Here is a 22,427-nt window from a genome sequence, read left to right as displayed (position 1 = left end):
GACTATGAAGAGGATAAAATTGTTTAAAAATATAAATTAAAAAAAAAAATACAATATTTTCACCTAAACCTGTACAATTATATCGGCGAATCGTAAAACCAGTTCACCAAAGGTCAGTACATCTGTGTTTTGAACTCGACTATCCACTTTCACTTCGATTCCGTGTTGTATGGATGGGTGCTCATTTTCAGACACCAAAGTCATATTGACAGCTAAATTATAAACGTAATTACATTTCATCAAGCTAAAAAAATACTGAACCTATATACTATTATTATAAAGAGGTAAGCGTTTGTGAGTTTGTATGTTTGAGGCGGGTAATCTCCGACACTGCCGAACCGATTTCAAAAATTCTTTCACCCTTAGAAACGTACATTATCCAAAATTGCTATAGGCTATATTTTATCTCAAAATTCCCACGGGAGCGAAGCCCCGGGCAACATCTAGTTATTCATAAAAAAGTATTTATGCTAAAGTGTTTTATCACTATGGCAATTTACAACATTTTCTATTGACAGAAAGACATAGTTAAAAACATAAAATATTATATACACGTTAACCTTCCTCAGGAATCACACTAGTAGTAAATTCGTGCTTATTTTGAGTACCTATTTCGCGCGCAGACAGACAGATAGACGCGGCAGAGGAGATTTTGTTTGATAAATTGTAAAGATGTTAGTCAATCAATCAACATTTATTTGTCAAGAAAACTAATAAATTTCATCAAAATCGGCCCAGCAGCGGCTTAGCGTTGGAAACGTGATTAAACGTGACTTTTGCATTTATAATATTAATTAGGATTATACATTATTGTTTGGCGTTGAAATATTGAACTGTTTTTTCTTGTCTCCAAACCATTCTCGATATTTTTCATTCAATTGAGACACACGAGAGTAAACGAAATTTCATGAAATTGAGCACTTTCGCTGTCATTGTTCTGGGAAAACTATGGGAACTCATTGATGGCTTAGAGAAGATTGAGATGTCTGTGAAGTTTTTTATTGTGTGGTTGGGTGCTGGTTACCAATGACAATGAACAGAGTACTAAATGCGCCCCGAGGCATCGCTCCCGTAGGAATTTTGGGATAAAATATACCCTATGTGTTATTCCAGGTTATATTCTACCCGTGTACCAAATTTCATAACAATCCGTTCAGTAGATTTCGCGTGAAAGAGTAACAAATTGATCACTATATACCTATCATCATATTCATCAATTAATAAACAATCTATTCAAAAAATCCGCATCAAAATCCGTTGCGTAGTTTTAAAGATCTAAACATACATAGGGACAGACAGCGGTAAGCAAGGCGGAAAGCTTTGTTTTATAATATGTATTGTCCTATTTCCCCTATATCTTGTTACAGAGGCAGCCGATGCAGAAGTGACGAGCACAGGCAGGTCTATTGAGGAGTTGCCTTCGAAGATAGGACAGGAGATAGAAGACTCACTAGGGTCTGTAGCTGTCATGATCAACAATGGATTGGCCAGGTATTCGCCCAATTCTCGTACTAACGTGTGCTTGACCATACAATATAGTATCGTTAGTATCCCATAACACAAGTCTCAACTTACTTTGGGGCTAGCTCAATCTGTGTGATTTGTTCTAATATATTTTTTTTTCACTGTATACAGTATATATGCTGTACATATTGTGTACAGTGAAAAAAAACCGGGTTTCACTCCGGGAGTGCTGGCAGAAGTGAAAACTTGAATATTAACGTTGTGCATTTTTGACGTCTTACGAATTTTCGATCAGGGTCACGCGTCCTGACGCGAGTTTAACATTTTTACCCATCACAAAAAGTTCATATCGTTGAGTTAGTATCCCATAACACAAGTCTCGAACTTGCTTTGGGGCTAGCTCAATCTGTGTAATTTGTCCTAATATATTTATTTATTTATTTAATATTTCCGCCTGTGGACGACTAGACACTGATCTTCTCGTAATGACGTCTCCTTGCGCCCTAGAATACCACACAATATCCTAGGCAGCTGATAGATGGTAACAGCAATGAGCAAATACGATTAACTGGCTTTTGGCCGCGGCTTCGACCGCGTGATTTTCCCTTCAGTGAAATATTTAGACTCTTTAACTAATCTAATTTCCCCGTAAAATCTTTTCAACCCCTTAGGGGATGAATTTCGAAAAATCCTTTCTTATTACACCCCTAGACCACATAGGGAAGCTACGTGCTAAATTTGATGTTTCTAGACCCAGCGGTTTGGGCTGTATGTTGATATGTTTGTCAGTAATTATATCATTAGCGATTATATTATCGATTTGGCTTCTATTAGTCCCATAAAAATTACCTCATAATTATTTTTCTTTCATATCTCCTACGTACAGACAATATTTAAAACTGTATTGCATAAAATTACAAAAAACAATATGCAAATTGTGGCATTCTTTACCAGTCAACTATAAGACCAAATAGAAATATTATGGTGCTAAAAATGCATCTTAAATAATAAGCAATGGTGCTCAAAATGGATTAGGTAACTCAAAAAAGCCCAAAATATATGTAACAAAACCGCAAAACCATTTAAAAGAGATTTTCTAATAGCCTTTATCTCCTACGCAATCCACATCCTGTTTTCTCTTTCCTTTTTTGAAAACCGAGTGGAACAAAAGATAATGACCTTACTGAATACCTTTTTGAGGAAAGCTAAACAATTTTGAGGTGGATGACGTCATAAAGAATTGACAACACCGACGAGGAAAGTAATTTAAGAATTATCAAACTTGAAATATGTGTGAGGTTTATTTATTTATTTACCAGCGGCCCGTCCCGGCTTCGCTGTGATAAAAACACTAGAATATACACCTAAACCTTCCTCGGGAACCACACTATCTAATGGTGAACATTGCATGAAAATCCGTACAGTAGTTTTTGAAACTTTGACGTCAATAAGTGATGTATATCATCCTAAATTGAATAAAGAATTTTGAATTTGAATTTGAATTTACCGCGAACAGACAGTCAGACGTGGCAGAGGACCCTGTTTTATAATATCTAAGGATTAAGATATACAACAGGTACAAATAACAATTACTTTTAACAGACATATAACAAAAGTTATGAGCCAGACTGTGACCTAATAACGTGAACACACAACATGACAAACATATGAAAAATATATAAGCCTGTGACTAAGCCCTACCAATATTATATTCGTAAATGCGAAAGTTTGTAAGGATGTGTGTTTGTTTGTTACACTTTCTGCTAAAAATGAACTTGATGGTACGAATTTGCGATGCTGATCAGTTTAGATTCGCAAAGTGGATCGCGTTATGAGATGATGGTAAGCCCCCTGAGCAGACAGACAACGCTACGCTAGTTTTTCTATTAGTATGCCAATGTTTGTCATTATAATACGCACCTTATACCTCTAAAACAAAAGTGACGAGTGAGTAAACTCGAGAAAGTTTGTGAACGAGTACAGGTTCGATGCCCGGGCATTGGCGGATTAGGCCTGCACAGGCCCCGGGGCAATAGAACGCGCGGGGCCCTCCAAATATTATCATGAGAGAAGAAAGTTTCACAGAGATCTTGTTTCCTTCAAAACGTAAGAGTTATGTACGCGCTGTAAACCGTTGAAGAGTTTCCTCGTGAACCAATCCTGCATGGATTTCGCTTATTACAATAATGAATTACCATTAGAACTAAAGCCACATGTAAAATTTATTAGCTATTAACAAGCTGTGGTGTTGCCTGGCCAGGAGCCAATTCTGGCTCTACTATCGGGTCATGTAACGTATATAATAATAATGCAGTGTCATCCAAACTGAATCATATAGACAAACTTTCAGTTCAATCGGTAAACATAAACATTAAGCATATATCTGCTTCAACATCGAGTTGCGATATTCCACGCGAACAAATACACGATAAATTTTTAATTATGCCAAAAAAAATTAAAGGCTTAATATTAAAGACCCTATTAATACATGTGAGTGATCAAAAATAATAAAAGCGATTAATATACCAATCTTATAAGATTAATATACGCTTCCTAAGCGATTAATATTATCGTTTATCACCAAAGTTATTGAGGTTTGCGTTTATCCCAAAATATCAATTAATTTATGGACGTAGTTTGAAACTCCAATTCATAGTTTATAGTGTTCTCTCGCTCTCGCGTGCAATGACCCCGGCATAGGCAAAAAATAAATAAATAAAAAAGAATTACCAGAATTTATCAAGGAAAATCGACTTTGTGTGAACCGCTGCACTGAGCCTACGTTTACTATGAAGCGTTTAGTGTCAGGTGGCGCACTCTAATTAGTATAGATTTTTTGTATAAATTTTGGATTTCGATTATTTATGTGCTGACTATGCACATACCTACTATCAGTAATAGGTATTGATAGCGCCATTTTATTTTTTCCCATAATTAATAATTTATTTATTTATGAATATTAATCACCTTAACATACATACATTGCATTCACTGCAACTTTGTTTTCCATTGTTTTTGTATAAACTGACAAAGATAGGCTTGAAAACCCTAAAAAAATTGCACAAAAGCTCTTTGAATTTACACACGAGCGGGCCCCCAAACCGCGCAGCGCCCAAAGCTTTCACTACTTCTGCTCTATGACAAATACACAACTAAGCTCGCTTAATTATGGCAATTCACTTTGTCTATATAGTGTGAGTTCACGTCACGCTTTGAATGCTCTATTTATACTTTAAAAGATCTGTTGTTGTTTCCAAATGACATTAAGGTCAAGGGTGATAGGGTCTAGTCTTATTGTCATTTACAGTAATTTTGTTCCTACAATTTCTATTTTATGACTAATATTAAAAAGTACTTTAAAAAATATATGTAAAAAACGTATTTATATTACCTACACTAGCTGCGCCCTGGAGCTTCGCTCCCGTGGGAATTTCGGGATAAAAAGTACCCTATGTATTATTCCCGGTTATATTCTAGCCGTGTATCTAATTTCATAATAATCGGTCCAGTAGATTTTGCGTGAAAGAGTAACAAACATACATTTGTGTGTTAGAAGAATGGTCAAAGTCGTAGTAATAATGATATTTAGTTTCTTAATACGTCTCTAGCACTTTGAAGGCTTAGTTCAGGAGTATAATTTCCATATACAAACAGACAAATCACGATGACCAACAAAAATGATTCTATCTAACGAGAAATTCCTTAAACAAGTGAAAGTTCACATCTAGGTATTATAATAGAAATTCATCATTAGATTTACCATTCGCAATCCTATGTTACCGTGGAATGAAACACACAACAACTTTCTTGAAACTTTCGTATTAATGGTTTGCCATTGCCTTCCCCATTTCACGCACAAGTTAACAATCAACCAGTGTGCAGGTTTCCTCACGATGTTTTCCATCACCGGAAGCAAATGGTGTTCTTTTAAAACTACTAACACAAATCGTGGTATACAAACTGATGTGGCGCGAGTAGGATTCGAACCTGGGACCTTTCGATTAACCAGGGCCACCACCGCTTCGAAAGATTCGGCTGTGAGTTTACATAACCTGCCTGACGTCAACACTCATTGGGAATAAGTTGCTAGCCGATTCGTCTATGGAAAGAAACCTATTTTAGGGCGAAACACTTATATTTTAATTAAAAACATTTCGAATGCAGATACCAGGGTAGCATGAATTGTGAGAGAGTTTATTGAAACAGTTTATAATAGGACCACGTATGCAATGCTTAGTTGGCAACCCTATTTAACTAATCTAGGGCTTTACAAATTAGCATTGAAATGCGACACACATACAAGTCATCACGCGTCTGTGTGTTTGTTTAGAAATCAGTTTGTATAGCGGAAACAGATCACGTGAGCATTGCCCGATAACGAAAGAGAAAACGAAAGTTATGTTCGATTTCTCAGTAAAGATTTGTACTGTATTGATTTCAAATTATACGTGAGTTTAATCTTATTTAGATTTAAGTTGGTCAATCGCCCGTCGTACACATAAATATTAAGTTATTAGTACAATAAATGTGAAAGTATGTATGTAAAAGCCGATACTGACACATATGGCATAAACAACAAATACATTTTAATAAAATTTGGTACCTACACACGTCTTCTGTTCTCAAGTCTGTTACTGCCGATACAGTCAGATTTTATTAAGGCATCTGATTTTTATGACCAATTGGCAAGTAGGCGAGGCGAACACACTAGTGAACTTAAACTGTCGACCAATGTGCAGGTTTCCTCACGATGTTTTCCTTCACCGGAAGCAAGTGGTGGCCGATGAAAACTACTATATATGAGTCAGATTGGTCTACAAACTCATGTGGCACGAGTAGGCTTCACAGATGAAAACATACGATTATTTCCGCCGTGAGCGAAGCTGTTGGTAACAGCTAGTCCTGTATGCTTCAAATTTTCTTAGTATTCTCCTTTTTCACAGAGCGCTCGGGCGAAAAAAGCATGATAGTGGAGGTATCGACAGTATCACAATATCAACTAACACCGGCGACAAGAAGATGAAGAAGAAGAAACAGAAGCCGGCCAAAATCCACTTGGTACATCCAGTTATGATGGTGAAGAACCAAGAAAAAGGTCGTGCTTTTGGCAGAGTCCAATCGTGGGTAGTTGGAGAGAAGGTGGAAGATAAAACGGAGAAAATTGTTGTGGAAAGTTCCACTATTGGTTTAAGGAAAGGAAGGGGTATTTTGGAAGATTTATGGTCTGCTGGTCAAGATGTTTTAGATGACGCAGCTCAGCATGCTTTGGACAGCGATAAGAGTGATAATGGAGTTGAGGATAAGAGTTCTTTGGAAGGTGGGTGGCGGTCGTAGAGTTGCTTAATTGCTATGTTATCCTAGTACCTGAAACGTGGTTTGAAATTTTAATTTCTCTCTATTAGAGAAACGTTTGGTGAAATTAACGTCGTAAAATTACTGTCATGCCACTAGTTTCGTAGCGAATAATTAACTTACGAAATTGTATGTATGGATGGCCTTTTCGTTGATAAATAACGTCAGAGGCAGCAGATTCGTAACTTTTGTCAGTTCCTAGAAATTATATCATCCTAGTACAACGGTATTTGAACCATGGTAGAATTTGTAGAAAAAATTTTAGAAGGGATATATCGTTTCAATTAGCACATAATAATAGAATTTCCAAATACCAGAGTGTAATGGTCGATTGACCCTAAACCCAATGTATAATTTGGCAAAAATTTTCCAGCATCGGTACAGGATATTCTTCGCCCAGGCGTGGACTAATTTGGCCACGATTTGTACCAAAAATTTATATGGTAATATAATTAAAAGCATCTTGTGAATGTGAGCATGTTTTTATAGACGCATGTTAAATTTGTGTATGTCTGTCTGTTATTCTATAAGTACTAGTAAAGTTTGAAAGTTCTTTAGAAATTGGGAATAAACATGCATGACAAATATTGCATACATAAATATATATATATATAGTGTAAATTGAACTATTTTAGTATGTATTAGTGAGTTTTTCTGTATGTATATAAATTGTTAGACTATATTATGATACCTATATTTTTACCTTAACGGATAGACAATATAGCATCTCCTAGGAGGGTTGACGTCAGGCCGCAGGCAGCCGGTTGTAAAAGCGCAACCAAATCTCCAAAATTTACGGTTGAATTTTTACGCGAACCCTGGGCTTCAGAGCGTCACAGCTCCGAATGCAACTGGAACACGCGAGAATGAAAGAGAGAGAGAGGTGACAATAAATAAATAATTGGAAATTACATCAATGTTTGTCAATTGACGTCTTTGAAGAAAAGGCTGCGGGTGAAGTTGGTTGCGCCGCTTCTTCTTCACCTGCGCCCTGGAAGTCGGCGGTAGACTTAGTTTTAACTACATTTAGTGACGTTATTAATTGATGTATGTAATTCTTTAAATAAAGAGATTTGAATCTATTTACTTCTGACGTTTTAGAACAAAGAGGGAAAAAGAAGAAGAAAAAGAAGGCGATCCTAAAGCTACTCATCCTCGGAGCTGTTCTCAAGGCGAAGATTGGAACCATACTACAAATTCTATCTTTCAAGCTACAAGTAAGAACATAACATTTCTTCCTTTAGCCTTCTGGCATGATAACGCTATTTAAAATGAGTTTATTTCGGCATTTCTTCTCAGCAGTGGTCGTTCTGAAATGTCAGTAGTTTGTAGCGTTGAGATATGTGATACAATTTAAAAATTTACATGAAAATGTTCCTGTAAAGGTCTAATTTCTGGATAAATGCATTGTCTTTGGCGTTCATGAGATAAATATTCTTAAAAAACGCACAACAAACAAAATGCTCCTATAATTTGAGATCGTATGGCTAAAGGTCGTGACTATATGGAATGTGACACACACAACTACATCCTAAGCGATAATAATGAATGGTTAGTCACTGCCTTCTCCATTTCTAACACTAGGCAGCTGATAAATCATCAACTTCGCAGTGTAGGTCTCCACACGAAGATCATGTGATGATCTATAAAACCTATTATAAGATTGGTATAAAAACTCATATGGCAAGAATAAGATTCGAACCCGAAACCTATCGGTTCACAAGCGTCTTATCACTGGACCACTGGACCTCTTTGAGCTACGGCACACTGAATATTTAAATTTGTTATTTCTCCACCAGGTGAAGTTCTTCATCATCGCACTCCTTGGCCTCGGCATCAACCTAGCGAGGTTGTGGATTGACATCAAAAACAAACACCAACATCAACCACAGAAAGTAAGTCTTCTAACATAAGATCTCTGTTGTATCTGAGAGTTTCATAAATATTTTCCTTTGTGATGTTAAATCGTCGAAGCCCCGAATCCGCTTTATTTCTCCTTTCCACTTTTGTACCAGATTCTCTCTCTTTTTCATCTTCATCAGAAATAACTGTCGCTTGTGCCTGTGGTTACATTCAGAGGACAGCGAAAAAAAAATCCGGCTGTGATTTTATTTTGATGACAAGCACGAATTTTAATACGGTTTTCACTAATAGATTGTGTGATTCCTGAGGAAGGTTAACGTGTATATAATCATCTTTTATGTTTTTAACTATGTCTTTCTGTCAATAGAAAATCTTTTAAATTGCCATAGTGATAAAACACTTTAGCATAAATACATTTTATGAATAACTAGATGTTGCCCGGGGCTTCGCTCCCGTGGGAATTTTGAGATAAAATATGGCCTATAGCAATCTTAGATAATGTACCTTTCTAATGATGAATGAATTTTTGAAATCGGTTCGGTGGTTTCGAAGATTACCAGCCTCAAACATACAAACTCACAAAGTCACAAACGCTTACCTCTTTATAATATTAGTATAGAAGTATATTTAGTATAGAAACCTACCTAACTGTATTATACCAAAACCCGTCTTAAATTGAATAATGAATTAATGTCATATGAATGTATATAAATAATTACAATATTTACGGCAATTAGACAATGTTTTAACATGCAATTCTGTACAAATTATTATATAGAATCACAGTTATAAACCCAAAGCGCGTATAATATACCGTGTCATTGCTATTATTAAGCTTTCACATAAATAGAAGTGTCACAGTGCAGTAATTGCTTTTCTAAAGGAAACACACGATTATTTTCCTTATAAAATAGTGGTTTATCCATCCATAGACAAGTCTGCTAGTAGAAAGTGATTAAAACAAGTATTTTTACAAAAACATCAATTTTGCCATAAAGTTATTTTTGTCGGCAGAGAGATTTTGTGGCATTTAACGCCTGACAAAAAAACCCTGTAAACCTTTGAAGAGTTCTCTCATTCGGAGCCGATGCTAGATGCACCAGCAGGTGCTTGCTTAACATAATAATGCATTGTCATGGAAACTGAAGCGACGTGTGAAATTTCAACTCTGTAGGACAAATGAAAATAGAAGAAATCTAACCTTGCAAGATTTGATTACAGACAGACATCGGGACAAGTCAAACTGACAAAAACTTGTAAATAAATAACGATTTATCAAAACTCCAACACTACACACAACTAAGTACGCGCATGCGCTGTGACGACGAACTCGCGCCTGCGCAATGTTTCTTTTCTTCAAAACAAATCCGCCATTTTTAGCTGTTGTTACTTTTAAATGTATTATTCGTGATTTACCAGCCATAAATAAACAATATTTGTCAAATACCGCGTATAATTATTTATAATATATACTCAGACAAGATCCTACAATAGGTACATAAAAGATGTAAAACTATAGTGTAAGTAGTAAAATTTAACATACGCGCTTTTATGTTATAGACAACGGTATCTCGTCCGCTAGCTTACACCGGTACAACCACAGGTCTATGTACTTATATAGTTAAAACTATGACAGACTGACAGGATTTTATTGGTATCTTTTTAGTTAACTATATATGTATAACTATTTCATATATTCATTATAATGAAAACCCTTCCGCAAAACTGTCTGGCATGATAGGGACATTGTTTAAAAGACTTTCGGCAGTTCTTCTCAGCAGTGGTCGTTCCGAAATGTCAGTAGTTTGCAGTTTTTTGAGTACACTATACAATCTTCACAGTACTTATTAATAAATTTTGTTGAAAATAAATCAAATATATACAAATATACATAACGTAAAACATTAATTTTTTGACGAAGCTTGTTGCGAATCCTACCTTTAATACTAATATTAGAACTGCGAAATTTTGTGACGATGTGTGTATGTTTGATACTGTTTCACACAAAATCTACTGGACGGATTATTATGAAATATGGTACACGGGTAGTATACAACCTGGCATAACACATAGGGTACTTTTTATCCTGAAATTCCCACGGGAGCGAAGCCCCAGGGCGCAGCTAGTGTTTCATATGTTCAATATTGTCGTTGCCTGTTGCGGATATATATTTTATTCTATTACTATTATTATTTTTTGTAATGAAATAAATAAATAACATCATATATATAATTAACAAAAAATAAAAAAAAACGAAAGTAATTTCCTAAAAGTCATATATCTAACTATTATCATAAAGAGGTAAGCGTTTGTGAGTTTGTATGTTTGAATCAGGTAATCTCCGAAACTACCGAATCGATTTCAAAAATTCTTTCACCATTAGAAAGGTGCATTATTCGATATTGCTTAATAATTTCCTAATCCCAGTAATTTCCATTCCTGTAAAAACAAATTGTTTACATACTAAAACAAGTCATAAAAACGGAGTTTAGGTACAAGACTACAGTATCTAAAATCTTGAAAAAAAAAATAAACATTGTAAGAAACAATAATGGTAAGCCGATCTGGCATGATAGGGGACCAACACTGTTCAAATGAGTTTCTTTCAGCATTTCTTCTCAGTGCCAGTAGTTTGTTGCTTGTGAGAAATAACTATAAATATTGACGAGAAAAAGTGCCTGTGAAGGTCTAATTTCTGAATAAATGATTTGAATTTGAAAATTTGACTTTTCAATGAACTTCAATCTAGAGTTTTGATGTCAAGTCTTGTCTAGATTCGTGACCTTGCATTGCATCGGGAATGCATTCTGTGACCTCATGACACGAAGATGAAAGTTCAACTGACACTATTGCGTACCATTATTAACTGTGGTACAGTGATATACCTGTTAGAATCATTAATTAATTGTTTGATTATTTAAATACCTTTAAATAAATATACAAGGACAAATAAATAAATATAAATAAATGTATGTATCAACTTTGACGTTTAAACTTTAACCTGCGTAAGAAAAATGTCAACGCCATTTTGATTAAAATGGCGCTCTATCCGTTTTTGTGCGTAGGGTTATAGTGAACGTCAGAATTGACTGAGGCCACTTGATTGGGTAAAACAATATTATACATAAAGGAATTTAAATAATAAATTACATTAATCAAATATCACATTAATTGTTCAGTTTTGTTAATTGCCTAATTTACAATATTTTTGTTCTCTTAAAATATATTAGGAATGAATTGTTGACTCCGAACATCGTGACGTCGTAATGTTTGAATAAAGAGTTACTAGAAATCTAACAAATCTTGCAGATAAATTTGAACCGTAGCCAGGGTTGTTATATACAACCCTGGCTACGGTTCAAATTTATGTGGGTGGGTCAGACAAAGAAAATTTTAGATTATATAATTTTTTCCATAACAAAAAACCATTCCACATTTTTTTGAATAAGACATGATGTCAAAAATATATACTTAAATTTAGTGATCAACCTATGAGCTCGACATTACAGTTTACCAGCAAAGCCAGCAATCGACAGCTTTTCTAAGGGCCCTCCCTGCCCATACCTAGCTACGCCCATTGTGGTATGGCTTATTGATCGTAGGGTCAAAATCTAGTAGCTTTCAAACCACGATTTGCTGTGAGCTTTAACTTTCTTCGGGTGTACCTGTGATTGCCTTTCACTGTCAATGAACTATAACCTTAACGCGATGTTACACAATGGTTTAACAACTAATTTATTAATTTAAATTTCAATCAATTAGTAATATTGTTCTAACATTTTATTGACCGAGGGAGCGTGGTCTACAATTCTACTTGGGGCAAAAATACATTTTTTGTACCTATGTATGCAAGTATGTATACAAAGGTAACGCTACAGCTTTGGAACCGTTGGTCTGATTTTGATGAAATTTCTGTCAATAAATTTTTAAGTTCGTGGGGCTTAAAAAACGTTTAAATCGTTTTCGAAATTTTCACAATTATATAAAAAAAATATTGTGTTCGCAAAGTCTAAGTTCGGGGCGTACAACTAGATTTTTTAAGTTTAAATTATTTTTATTACATGTCCCAGGTGGATTTGTAATACAACAAACCTAACAAACTTTCGCATATAATATTCAGTAGGATAGGAATTACGATTGATGTATAATTAATATATGTATAAGTCTGTGGGTCTATACTTAACTGTATTGGTAGTGGTTGTGATCTAATGGTCCCAGATTCCAATCCTCTAATCCAGAGAGAGAGCAAGAGAGATTAACTTTGAACTTTTTTGAAATGTCAATACAAGTGATTGTCAATTTCTTTTTAAACAACATTGGAAAGGAACTAATTTCGACTTATACTGACATAAAGAAATGTCTTACACTGAAAGGCATAATTAATGACTGGAATTACATTTTAATTTTGCGAAAAGCGAAAGGTTTTGTCAAATGTAACTGTATAGTTTTCCTTCATATTCAGTAATAAAACACGGATTTAACCTTAGATTCATATTCGATATCTAAACGTAATTACATGACGGATAAACTGTTTGGATACACAACTCAACAGTTGAACATGTTCGGATACACGCAACTCTACAGTAACAAAAGAACTAATGTATAAATTAACTAAGAAGCCGGACTGGTAATATCTGAACTTGATAACAGTTGACCAAAGGAGAATCACAAAAATTTTCATACAAACTTTTACCCCCCATTACAGTCATATGGGGGTTGATTATTGAAAAAAAAAGTTAGTCTATGTTTGAACGGAAGTCTTTAACTACACGCATACCAAGTTTCATCAAAATCGCTTTAGCCGTGAAAGCAGAACAAACAGACTTTCGCATTTACACTCGTAATATTATTATGAAGGTATGTATCAAAATGCGACGCTTATTTCATAAACCGGTTGATATAAAGAATTCTATACATACACGCTCTGATTTCTTAATCAAATGCATGTGGCACAGTGTGCCGATGACCGTATATATACAGTTGACATTGAAACCTCAACACAGTGGTGAAAAACTTAATATTTAGACGCAAAAGATACACTCTCTCTCTCTCACATCTCCGCATCCGTTAGTGTTCTGGGCTGTGACGCCACGAAGCCCAGGGCCAGCGTATAATATAACCTTCTTCTTAGAGTATCGATCTTCTTGGATTAATCATCAAACCATCTTCATTGAAGGTCGGCAATCATCAATGCGATTTGTATCGTTGCACCGGCTGTTCGGGACAGAGATCGCGTACGTTTGTTGTTGTACCATTGGCGTAGGTTTCTCGGCCACGAAATTCTTCTTCGTCAGGTCTCCTTCTGCCCTTGTATGTTATGTTGAAGGAGCTCATATTTATGCTCATATGTGGCATAGATACTCAAGCTTTCTGATTTTTGGTAGAATTTAGGGTGTGGCAATGAGTGTGCCATGGATTGGGGGGAGAAACCATATAGCATACAATATCAGAGCTATTGCAAAAATATCCTTAAAATTTATAGTTTTAACTGTGATGTACAAAAGTTGTGACGATAACCTCAATTACTTGTTTATTTTTTATTATGTATAAACGCATAAAACCGCCTTGTACAAAATTGAAATTAAAATTTAAGATTGGCAATCGATTTGTCGAAAAAAATTATACACGTAATTTTACGAATTTTGCTGGACCAACCCCCTCTCCTCCCTTTAAAGCTCCCTTCCACCCCCTTCACCCTTCCACGTGATTAATGGGCGACCCTCAGATCTTGTAAAAAATGGCGTACATTATGGTGGTCTAAGAAGACATGTGTGGCCATTTTTCTACAATAAAAAGTTTAATTAAACTACATTTTTGACACACATAATCCACTTTCTTTTACTGCCAGTGTACACGGCACGCCATTTTTTTATATTCCGTTAAATTAATTATTTTGTTAAAGCGATCGAATTTACGTTTCGTTCTTTTTTTTTAAAACTGCATTGAAAATATTGTCCGTACTATAACGCGAAAGTCACGCGCTTAAAGCTAAACCGCTAGACCAATTTTGATTAAATTTGGAAATAAACATACTTAGTTAATCATCCTAAAATTGCAAGTATATAATTTTGTGGTCATCTTATGAAACCTACGAAATCAAAATCAAATTAATTCAGAAACTAGAACTTTACAGGCAATATTTTCACGTCAAATTTTATACTATGTAGTGATTTCTCAAAAAGCTACAAACTACTAACATTAACGATCACTGCTGTGAAGAAATTCCGAATGAAACACTTATCTTTCTAATAATTTGATGTGAAATGTCCTTCAGAATCGTAAAATGTCCCATTTCTGAAATGTCCCAAAGTTTCCCATCTTCGCGCTCTCTTAACGCTTTAGCTACTCCCATAACTTCTGGATTAGTCCTGTCTTAAGACCTAGATACATATAAACATAACCTTACGAAATGTCTGTCCATTCGACTCAAATTGCACATGGAGGCAAAATAACTCACGCGAACAAAATGTATATAAAACCTGTGGCAATGTTGAGCATCCTTCTCTCTTTAAAACTTTCACCCGTGTCTGTCCTTGATTTAACAGGTTTAAGTTCCGCTATTGCAATAGGCTTGGTCACCCTACAATAAGCAGATGGGGTCAAATGTACCACGGATACAAAAGGAGTATTCCTATTTGTCAACTGTGGAGTTAAACAGCTTTCTATTAAGTAGATATAATTGAGAAACTGCGACAAGAATTTTTGAAATCTTGACGACCTCACTGGACAGGAATAGCGTTCGACCCCTGTCAGGTCAAAATGGAAAATTATATTTTTCAGATTGACCTGGGTTTTACGAGTAGATGTTCATCTATATATGTATTATTTTTGTTGCATAGCATTTGTGCCAAGTGTCAAATAGATCAGTAAAGTTTTACGTTATTTTTCATACAAACTTTACACCCAATTTTTACTCCTTTCGTGGTCGAACTTTTGGAAATTCCTTTCTTATCTGAGCACTACGTAATAATCTAAAGCTACTGCTCAAATTTCGCGTTTATAGCTTATATGGTTTAGGCTGGGCGTTGATTAGTAAAAAACGCTAGTTCTTTTATATACGTATGTAGATTTGTATATGTTATAGAATATAGTATCGTTGAGTAAGCATACCATAACACAAGTTTCTCACGCACTTACTTTGGGGCTAACTCTGTGTAATATGTTAATTATTTATTTATTTATCTGATGGTTACGAGCAGATGACATTTTTATAAATAGCGCTTGTAACCGCATTACTTTCAAAGTTATTGCGGGCGCTGCTGCGTGTGGTTCGCGCCTTAAAATAGGACAACTCCATATTCTCCCGTGGATATAGGACGGACCTTTTTCATACAGCCTTGACAGATAGGCAACTATATTATTCCTAGAGGGTAGACATCAGACAAAACTTGAACCAAATAAATAATGGATATCGCAAACCTGGGCTCCAACGATCTATGGCTAGGGAAGTAACCGGGAAAACGGTCAGATAAGAAAGAGAGGTTCGCTTCTCAGCTCATTTTCTACTAGAGCAATATAACTTCGCAATAGTGTAGGATAGCACCATAAGAAAAAAAAAATGGTTGCCTGTAAAGTCGGTTTTACGGGCGAAGATTTTACGTGACAACGTCTTTTTACGCGCGCGGCAGACCGATCATAGTTGAGTGGGAGAGAGACGCAAGGCATTCGGCGGGCCTCTCTCTCGTTCGGTGACTTATCGTCACGTTACCGGGCGTTACACTTTTTCATAAGTGACTCCCAGCCGCAACCTAATTTAAGACGTTGTTGTGATATAGCGGTCGATAGTCCTGAGGGATAACGGTGTCGCGGAGCTAACTGAAACACGGGCGTACGTAACAAGCATTTATTCCGGACTGGTTTATAAAATGACATCTCACAACCAAGCTACTTAGACTACCCCCCACCATTTATTATAAACTAACCTACATACATCACATTCCCCCACATCAATCAACCCTTACGTACAAAACCCCTTTGCTACATTTAAACTAACTTAAATCTAAAATATAAAAGTAACATAAAATTTCCCTTAAACTTAATTACATTTTCCTTAACCTACACTGTCGTACAGGACGACTAGGAGGTGGTGTAGTCACAGTTGGCAAGGCGTCCTGGAACTCGGGAGACGCAGGAGCATCCCTCCTGTTCAACCCACTGACTACCGACCCTTTAAGGGGCGTCTCAGCCTTCCCGGCTTCGTCGTTTATCTCCTCCGATTGGGCCGCATCCCCCGCATCCGGCAAGGCTATCTGTGGTTCAGAATTTGTGCTAGACTCGTTTTGGCTGGTATTAAATTCTGTATCAGGGCAAGCGAGCGATGAACGTCCACCCGTCCTCCGTCTCAGTTGATCGATATGTCTATGTAAGACCTCCCCATGCTTATCCCTGATCTTATAGTTACTAGGCCCGACGCACTCGGCCACCTGGCCCGATGCCCACTTCTGTGACTTTAAGTACTGCCTATACCATACGGTTTCATTTGGCCTAAGCTCCCTATTACTTCCTTTTGCCGCTACCTTTTGACGTTGCTGCGCTTCCCTGACTTTACCCTCCCTATTCGGTTTCAGTGCATCTAATTTTGTACGTAACCGTCTGCCTAGTAACAACATAGCCGGGCTTTCCCCAGTTGTCGAGTGCTCAGTATTCCTATAATGCAACAAAAACGTACACAAGGCTTTATCTATGTCTTGTTTCTCCGCACTAGCTTTTTTAATAACTCTTTTTAACGATTTTACAGCATTTTCCGCTAAACCGTTTGAAGCCGGATGGTACGGTGGCGAAAATATGTGCTCAATACCCTGGCTACTCACAAAATTAGCGAATTCCGCGCTAAAAAACGGCGGTCCGTTGTCTGTAACTATCTGTTTAGGTAAACCCCATCTACTGAATAATTCGCTAATCTTTCCTATAGTCCCAGTTGCCGCTGTGCTAGAAACCTGACAAACTTCTATCCATTTAGACATGGCGTCGACTAAAACCAGGTAAGTTTTGCCAAAAATTGGTCCTAGGAAATCTAAGTGAACTCTAGACCAGGGCCGGTTTGGCCAGGGCCACATTCGCGGGGTCTGGCGCGGCGGCGCGTCCGCCTGCGAGGCACACACCGCGCACTCCCGACACAACCGCTCCACGTCCTCGTCCACCCCCGGCCACCACACATAACTGCGAGCTAAAGCTTTCGATTTTACTATTCCCATATGGGGTTCGTGAATCATGCGTAGTACCCTCTCCCTACACTCGTCCGGTACTACCAGCCTATGACCCCACATAACGCACCCTAACTCTTCGTATAACCCGTCTTTACGATTAAAATACGGCTTCATACTCATAATCTCACAATCCGACGGCCATCCGTCTCGTAAATAACTCAAAACTTTAGCGAGAAGCGGATTACGCGACGTTTTACTTTTAATAACATTATAGTCTAACAATAGTTCCTGTTGAATAAAATGTAAATACGTTTGCTCGGGCGCCGGTGCATTACTAGACGCATGACTCATCTGTTTACCGCCGGCGGCCACAGGTAGCCGCGACAGCCCGTCCGCTCCGTTCTCGTCGGTGCGCACGTACTCGATATCGTACGAATAAGCCGATAATATTATTGCCCAGCGTTGCATCCGACTAGCTACCATGGTAGGTATCCCTGTATGTGGTCCGAGTATCGATACCAAAGGCTTATGGTCGGTGCGTAGGGTAAAACGACGACCGTACAAATATTGGTGGAATTTATTAACAGAAAATATAATAGCAAGTGCTTCCCTATGTATCTGAGAATAATTTCTCTCGGCATCGTTGAGCGTGCGCGATACATAGGCAACCGGGCGCTCGCGGCCGCCGCACCTACTCGGCTGCGAGAGCACGCCCCCCACGCCCCGCGCGCTCGCGTCGCAGGTCACTATGAGCGGCAGACTAGGATCATAGTGCATCAAAACTTCCGCGCTAACCAAAAGTCGTTTAACCTCTGTGAACGCTTGTTCACACTGCTGTGACCAATTCCATGTACAACCTTTTTTAAGTAATTCGTATAAGGGAACTAACTTTGTGCTCATGTTCTTAACGAACTTTGCGTAAAAATTTACTAAACCTAAAAACGAACGCAGCTCTGTTACACAGCTTGGTCGAGGTATTTTGGTAATGGCTTGAATTTTTTCTGGATCCGTTCTTATACCATCCCTATTTAAAATATAACCTAAATAACGTACTTCGTTAACTAAAAATACGCATTTATTACTTTTTAACTTTAGTCCATATTTATGCAACCTACTAAATACAGCTTCAACAGCTTGCAAGTGATCCCTTTTAGTTTGGCCCCCTATTATGACGTCATCTAAAAATACTTCGACGTTAGGGATATTATTTAATAAATTACACATTATTCGTTGAAAAATCCCGGCGCTGGATGCTAAGCCATACACCAGCCTATTATACCTATACAGACCTCTATGGGTATTCACAACGGTGAGATTTTTCGTTTCGTCTAACAAAACCTGATTATAGGCCTGAGATAAATCAATTTTTGAGAAAAACTGTGACCCACTTAACCTTACCAGCAAATCGTCTACTTTTGGCAACGGATAGCGGTCTACCACAAGCGCCGGGTTGACTGTAGCTTTGTAGTCAGCACAAATTCTCAAGGAACCATCAGCCTTGCTTACCGGTACGAGAGGTGAGGCCCACTCGGAGCAGTCGACGGGCTCGATGACGCCGTCGCGCAGCATCTGATCGAGCTGCGCGTCGACGCGGTCGCGCAGCGCGTACGGCAGCGGCCGCGCGCGGTGGAACACCGGTACCGCGCTCTCCCGAACCCTCAGAGTCGCCTTGCCCCCCGTGTATGTGCCCAAACCTCCGCTGAATAATTCCTTATATCGCCTTATAATCGTTCAGGCATAAGTGGTGAAAATCCTCCCCGCAACTGTCCAGATTCTCGTCCTCTGGCTCCTCCTCTCCTGCGGCATAGTGTACAGCTGCTCTTCGCCCCTGCCTCTGGTCCGGGCACACACGCCTGAGGTGCCCCACCCGCTTGCACTTGCTACAGGTGTATTGGTTAAATCGACACTCTTCCCGATAATGGCCCACTCCCCCACAGCTATAACATTGTCCACTGTGTGTATCCCGACTGCCACTCCTCGCAATCTTGTTGCCGCTAAGGTTCGCTCCGGCGACCTCCGCCCGCTGCGCTCCCGCTCCTCCATGTGTACCGCGCCCGGCTCGGCCCGCCGCCCGTGGCTCCCGCCGCTGCTTGCCGCTGCTGACCGCCAGAGCATGCACATCCGCCGATAGCTCCCGGCTTTCGGCTCCTGTCGCGTCAACCGCAGCTGCGTCGCGTTCCGCGGCTTCTAATGAGCTGGCTAACTTCACCGCGTTAGTAAACGTGAGCGTGTCATCCTCTGCAATTAACCTCTGCCGGATGAGATCACTCCTCAAGCCGCACACGAATTGATCCCGAAGGTTTTCGTTTAATCCGTCCCCCAGCTTACAATAGCGTGTCAACTTTTTTAATTCCGCCACGTAGCTTGCCACATTCTCGTCCGCCGCTTGCCTTCTCTGCCGAAATCTGAACCGCTCTGCCAGTGCCGACGGGGTCGGTTGGAGGTGATTACGTAATAATCTGACCGCACACTCGTAGCTTAGTTCCGCTGGTTTCTTAGGGCTGGCTAGATTCGATAATAGTTCGTAAGCTTCGTCACCCATTACCGCAATTAAAGTAGGCACTTTGAGTTCATTTTTCACACTGTTCACTGTAAAGTACATCTCGAGCCTGTCCACGTAGGACGACCACGCCCCGTTCTTCACGTCGAACTCCCGCACTTTACCGATCGACATAATTGCGATGTCTAACCTGCACGCGTAAATATTGGTACTAATCCTCGTTCGCCAATGTGATATAGCGGTCGATAGTCCTGAGGGATAACGGTGTCGCGGAGCTAACTGAAACACGGGCGTACGTAACAAGCATTTATTCCGGACTGGTTTATAAAATGACATCTCACAACCAAGCTACTTAGACTACCCCCCACCATTTATTATAAACTAACCTACATACATCACATTCCCCCACATCAATCAACCCTTACGTACAAAACCCCTTTGCTACATTTAAACTAACTTAAATCTAAAATATAAAAGTAACATAAAATTTCCCTTAAACTTAATTACATTTTCCTTAACCTACACTGTCGTACAGGACGACTAGGAGGTGGTGTAGTCACAGTTGGCAAGGCGTCCTGGAACTCGGGAGACGCAGGAGCATCCCTCCTGTTCAACCCACTGACTACCGACCCTTTAAGGGGCGTCTCAGCCTTCCCGGCTTCGTCGTTTATCTCCTCCGATTGGGCCGCATCCCCCGCATCCGGCAAGGCTATCTGTGGTTCAGAATTTGTGCTAGACTCGTTTTGGCTGGTATTAAATTCTGTATCAGGGCAAGCGAGCGATGAACGTCCACCCGTCCTCCGTCTCAGTTGATCGATATGTCTATGTAAGACCTCCCCATGCTTATCCCTGATCTTATAGTTACTAGGCCCGACGCACTCGGCCACCTGGCCCGATGCCCACTTCTGTGACTTTAAGTACTGCCTATACCATACGGTTTCATTTGGCCTAAGCTCCCTATTACTTCCTTTTGCCGCTACCTTTTGACGTTGCTGCGCTTCCCTGACTTTACCCTCCCTATTCGGTTTCAGTGCATCTAATTTTGTACGTAACCGTCTGCCTAGTAACAACATAGCCGGGCTTTCCCCAGTTGTCGAGTGCTCAGTATTCCTATAATGCAACAAAAACGTACACAAGGCTTTATCTATGTCTTGTTTCTCCGCACTAGCTTTTTTAATAACTCTTTTTAACGATTTTACAGCATTTTCCGCTAAACCGTTTGAAGCCGGATGGTACGGTGGCGAAAATATGTGCTCAATACCCTGGCTACTCACAAAATTAGCGAATTCCGCGCTAAAAAACGGCGGTCCGTTGTCTGTAACTATCTGTTTAGGTAAACCCCATCTACTGAATAATTCGCTAATCTTTCCTATAGTCCCAGTTGCCGCTGTGCTAGAAACCTGACAAACTTCTATCCATTTAGACATGGCGTCGACTAAAACCAGGTAAGTTTTGCCAAAAATTGGTCCTAGGAAATCTAAGTGAACTCTAGACCAGGGCCGGTTTGGCCAGGGCCACATTCGCGGGGTCTGGCGCGGCGGCGCGTCCGCCTGCGAGGCACACACCGCGCACTCCCGACACAACCGCTCCACGTCCTCGTCCACCCCCGGCCACCACACATAACTGCGAGCTAAAGCTTTCGATTTTACTATTCCCATATGGGGTTCGTGAATCATGCGTAGTACCCTCTCCCTACACTCGTCCGGTACTACCAGCCTATGACCCCACATAACGCACCCTAACTCTTCGTATAACCCGTCTTTACGATTAAAATACGGCTTCATACTCATAATCTCACAATCCGACGGCCATCCGTCTCGTAAATAACTCAAAACTTTAGCGAGAAGCGGATTACGCGACGTTTTACTTTTAATAACATTATAGTCTAACAATAGTTCCTGTTGAATAAAATGTAAATACGTTTGCTCGGGCGCCGGTGCATTACTAGACGCATGACTCATCTGTTTACCGCCGGCGGCCACAGGTAGCCGCGACAGCCCGTCCGCTCCGTTCTCGTCGGTGCGCACGTACTCGATATCGTACGAATAAGCCGATAATATTATTGCCCAGCGTTGCATCCGACTAGCTACCATGGTAGGTAT

At 39.1% G+C, this 22,427-nt stretch overlaps 1 protein-coding gene and 1 long non-coding RNA gene across 2 annotated transcripts in view; one reads left to right on the top strand and one right to left on the bottom strand.

The window, feature by feature from the left end:
- The window catches only part of LOC128681647 (uncharacterized), a 245,846-nt gene that overhangs the window by 159,819 nt on the left and 63,600 nt on the right, over nucleotides 1–22,427 (bottom strand). The gene's annotated exons all lie outside the window — the stretch shown is intronic.
- LOC128681637 (uncharacterized protein) overlaps nucleotides 1–22,427 on the top strand; it is a 34,459-nt gene that overhangs the window by 5,701 nt on the left and 6,331 nt on the right. Inside the window, exons 2-5 of the mRNA XM_053765683.1 lie at nucleotides 1,368–1,491; nucleotides 6,408–6,781; nucleotides 7,918–8,033; nucleotides 8,616–8,711. Of these exons, the coding sequence (XP_053621658.1) occupies nucleotides 1,368–1,491; nucleotides 6,408–6,781; nucleotides 7,918–8,033; nucleotides 8,616–8,711 (710 nt within the window). The remainder of the gene's footprint in view (nucleotides 1–1,367; nucleotides 1,492–6,407; nucleotides 6,782–7,917; nucleotides 8,034–8,615; nucleotides 8,712–22,427) is intronic.

Source organism: Plodia interpunctella, chromosome 27 (genome assembly GCF_027563975.2).
Source record: "Plodia interpunctella isolate USDA-ARS_2022_Savannah chromosome 27, ilPloInte3.2, whole genome shotgun sequence".
In the NCBI taxonomy this organism is placed as follows: Eukaryota; Metazoa; Arthropoda; class Insecta; order Lepidoptera; family Pyralidae; genus Plodia; species Plodia interpunctella.
The sequence above is the reverse complement of the archived record's forward strand: the minus strand, read 5'-3'. Positions and strand labels throughout refer to the sequence as shown.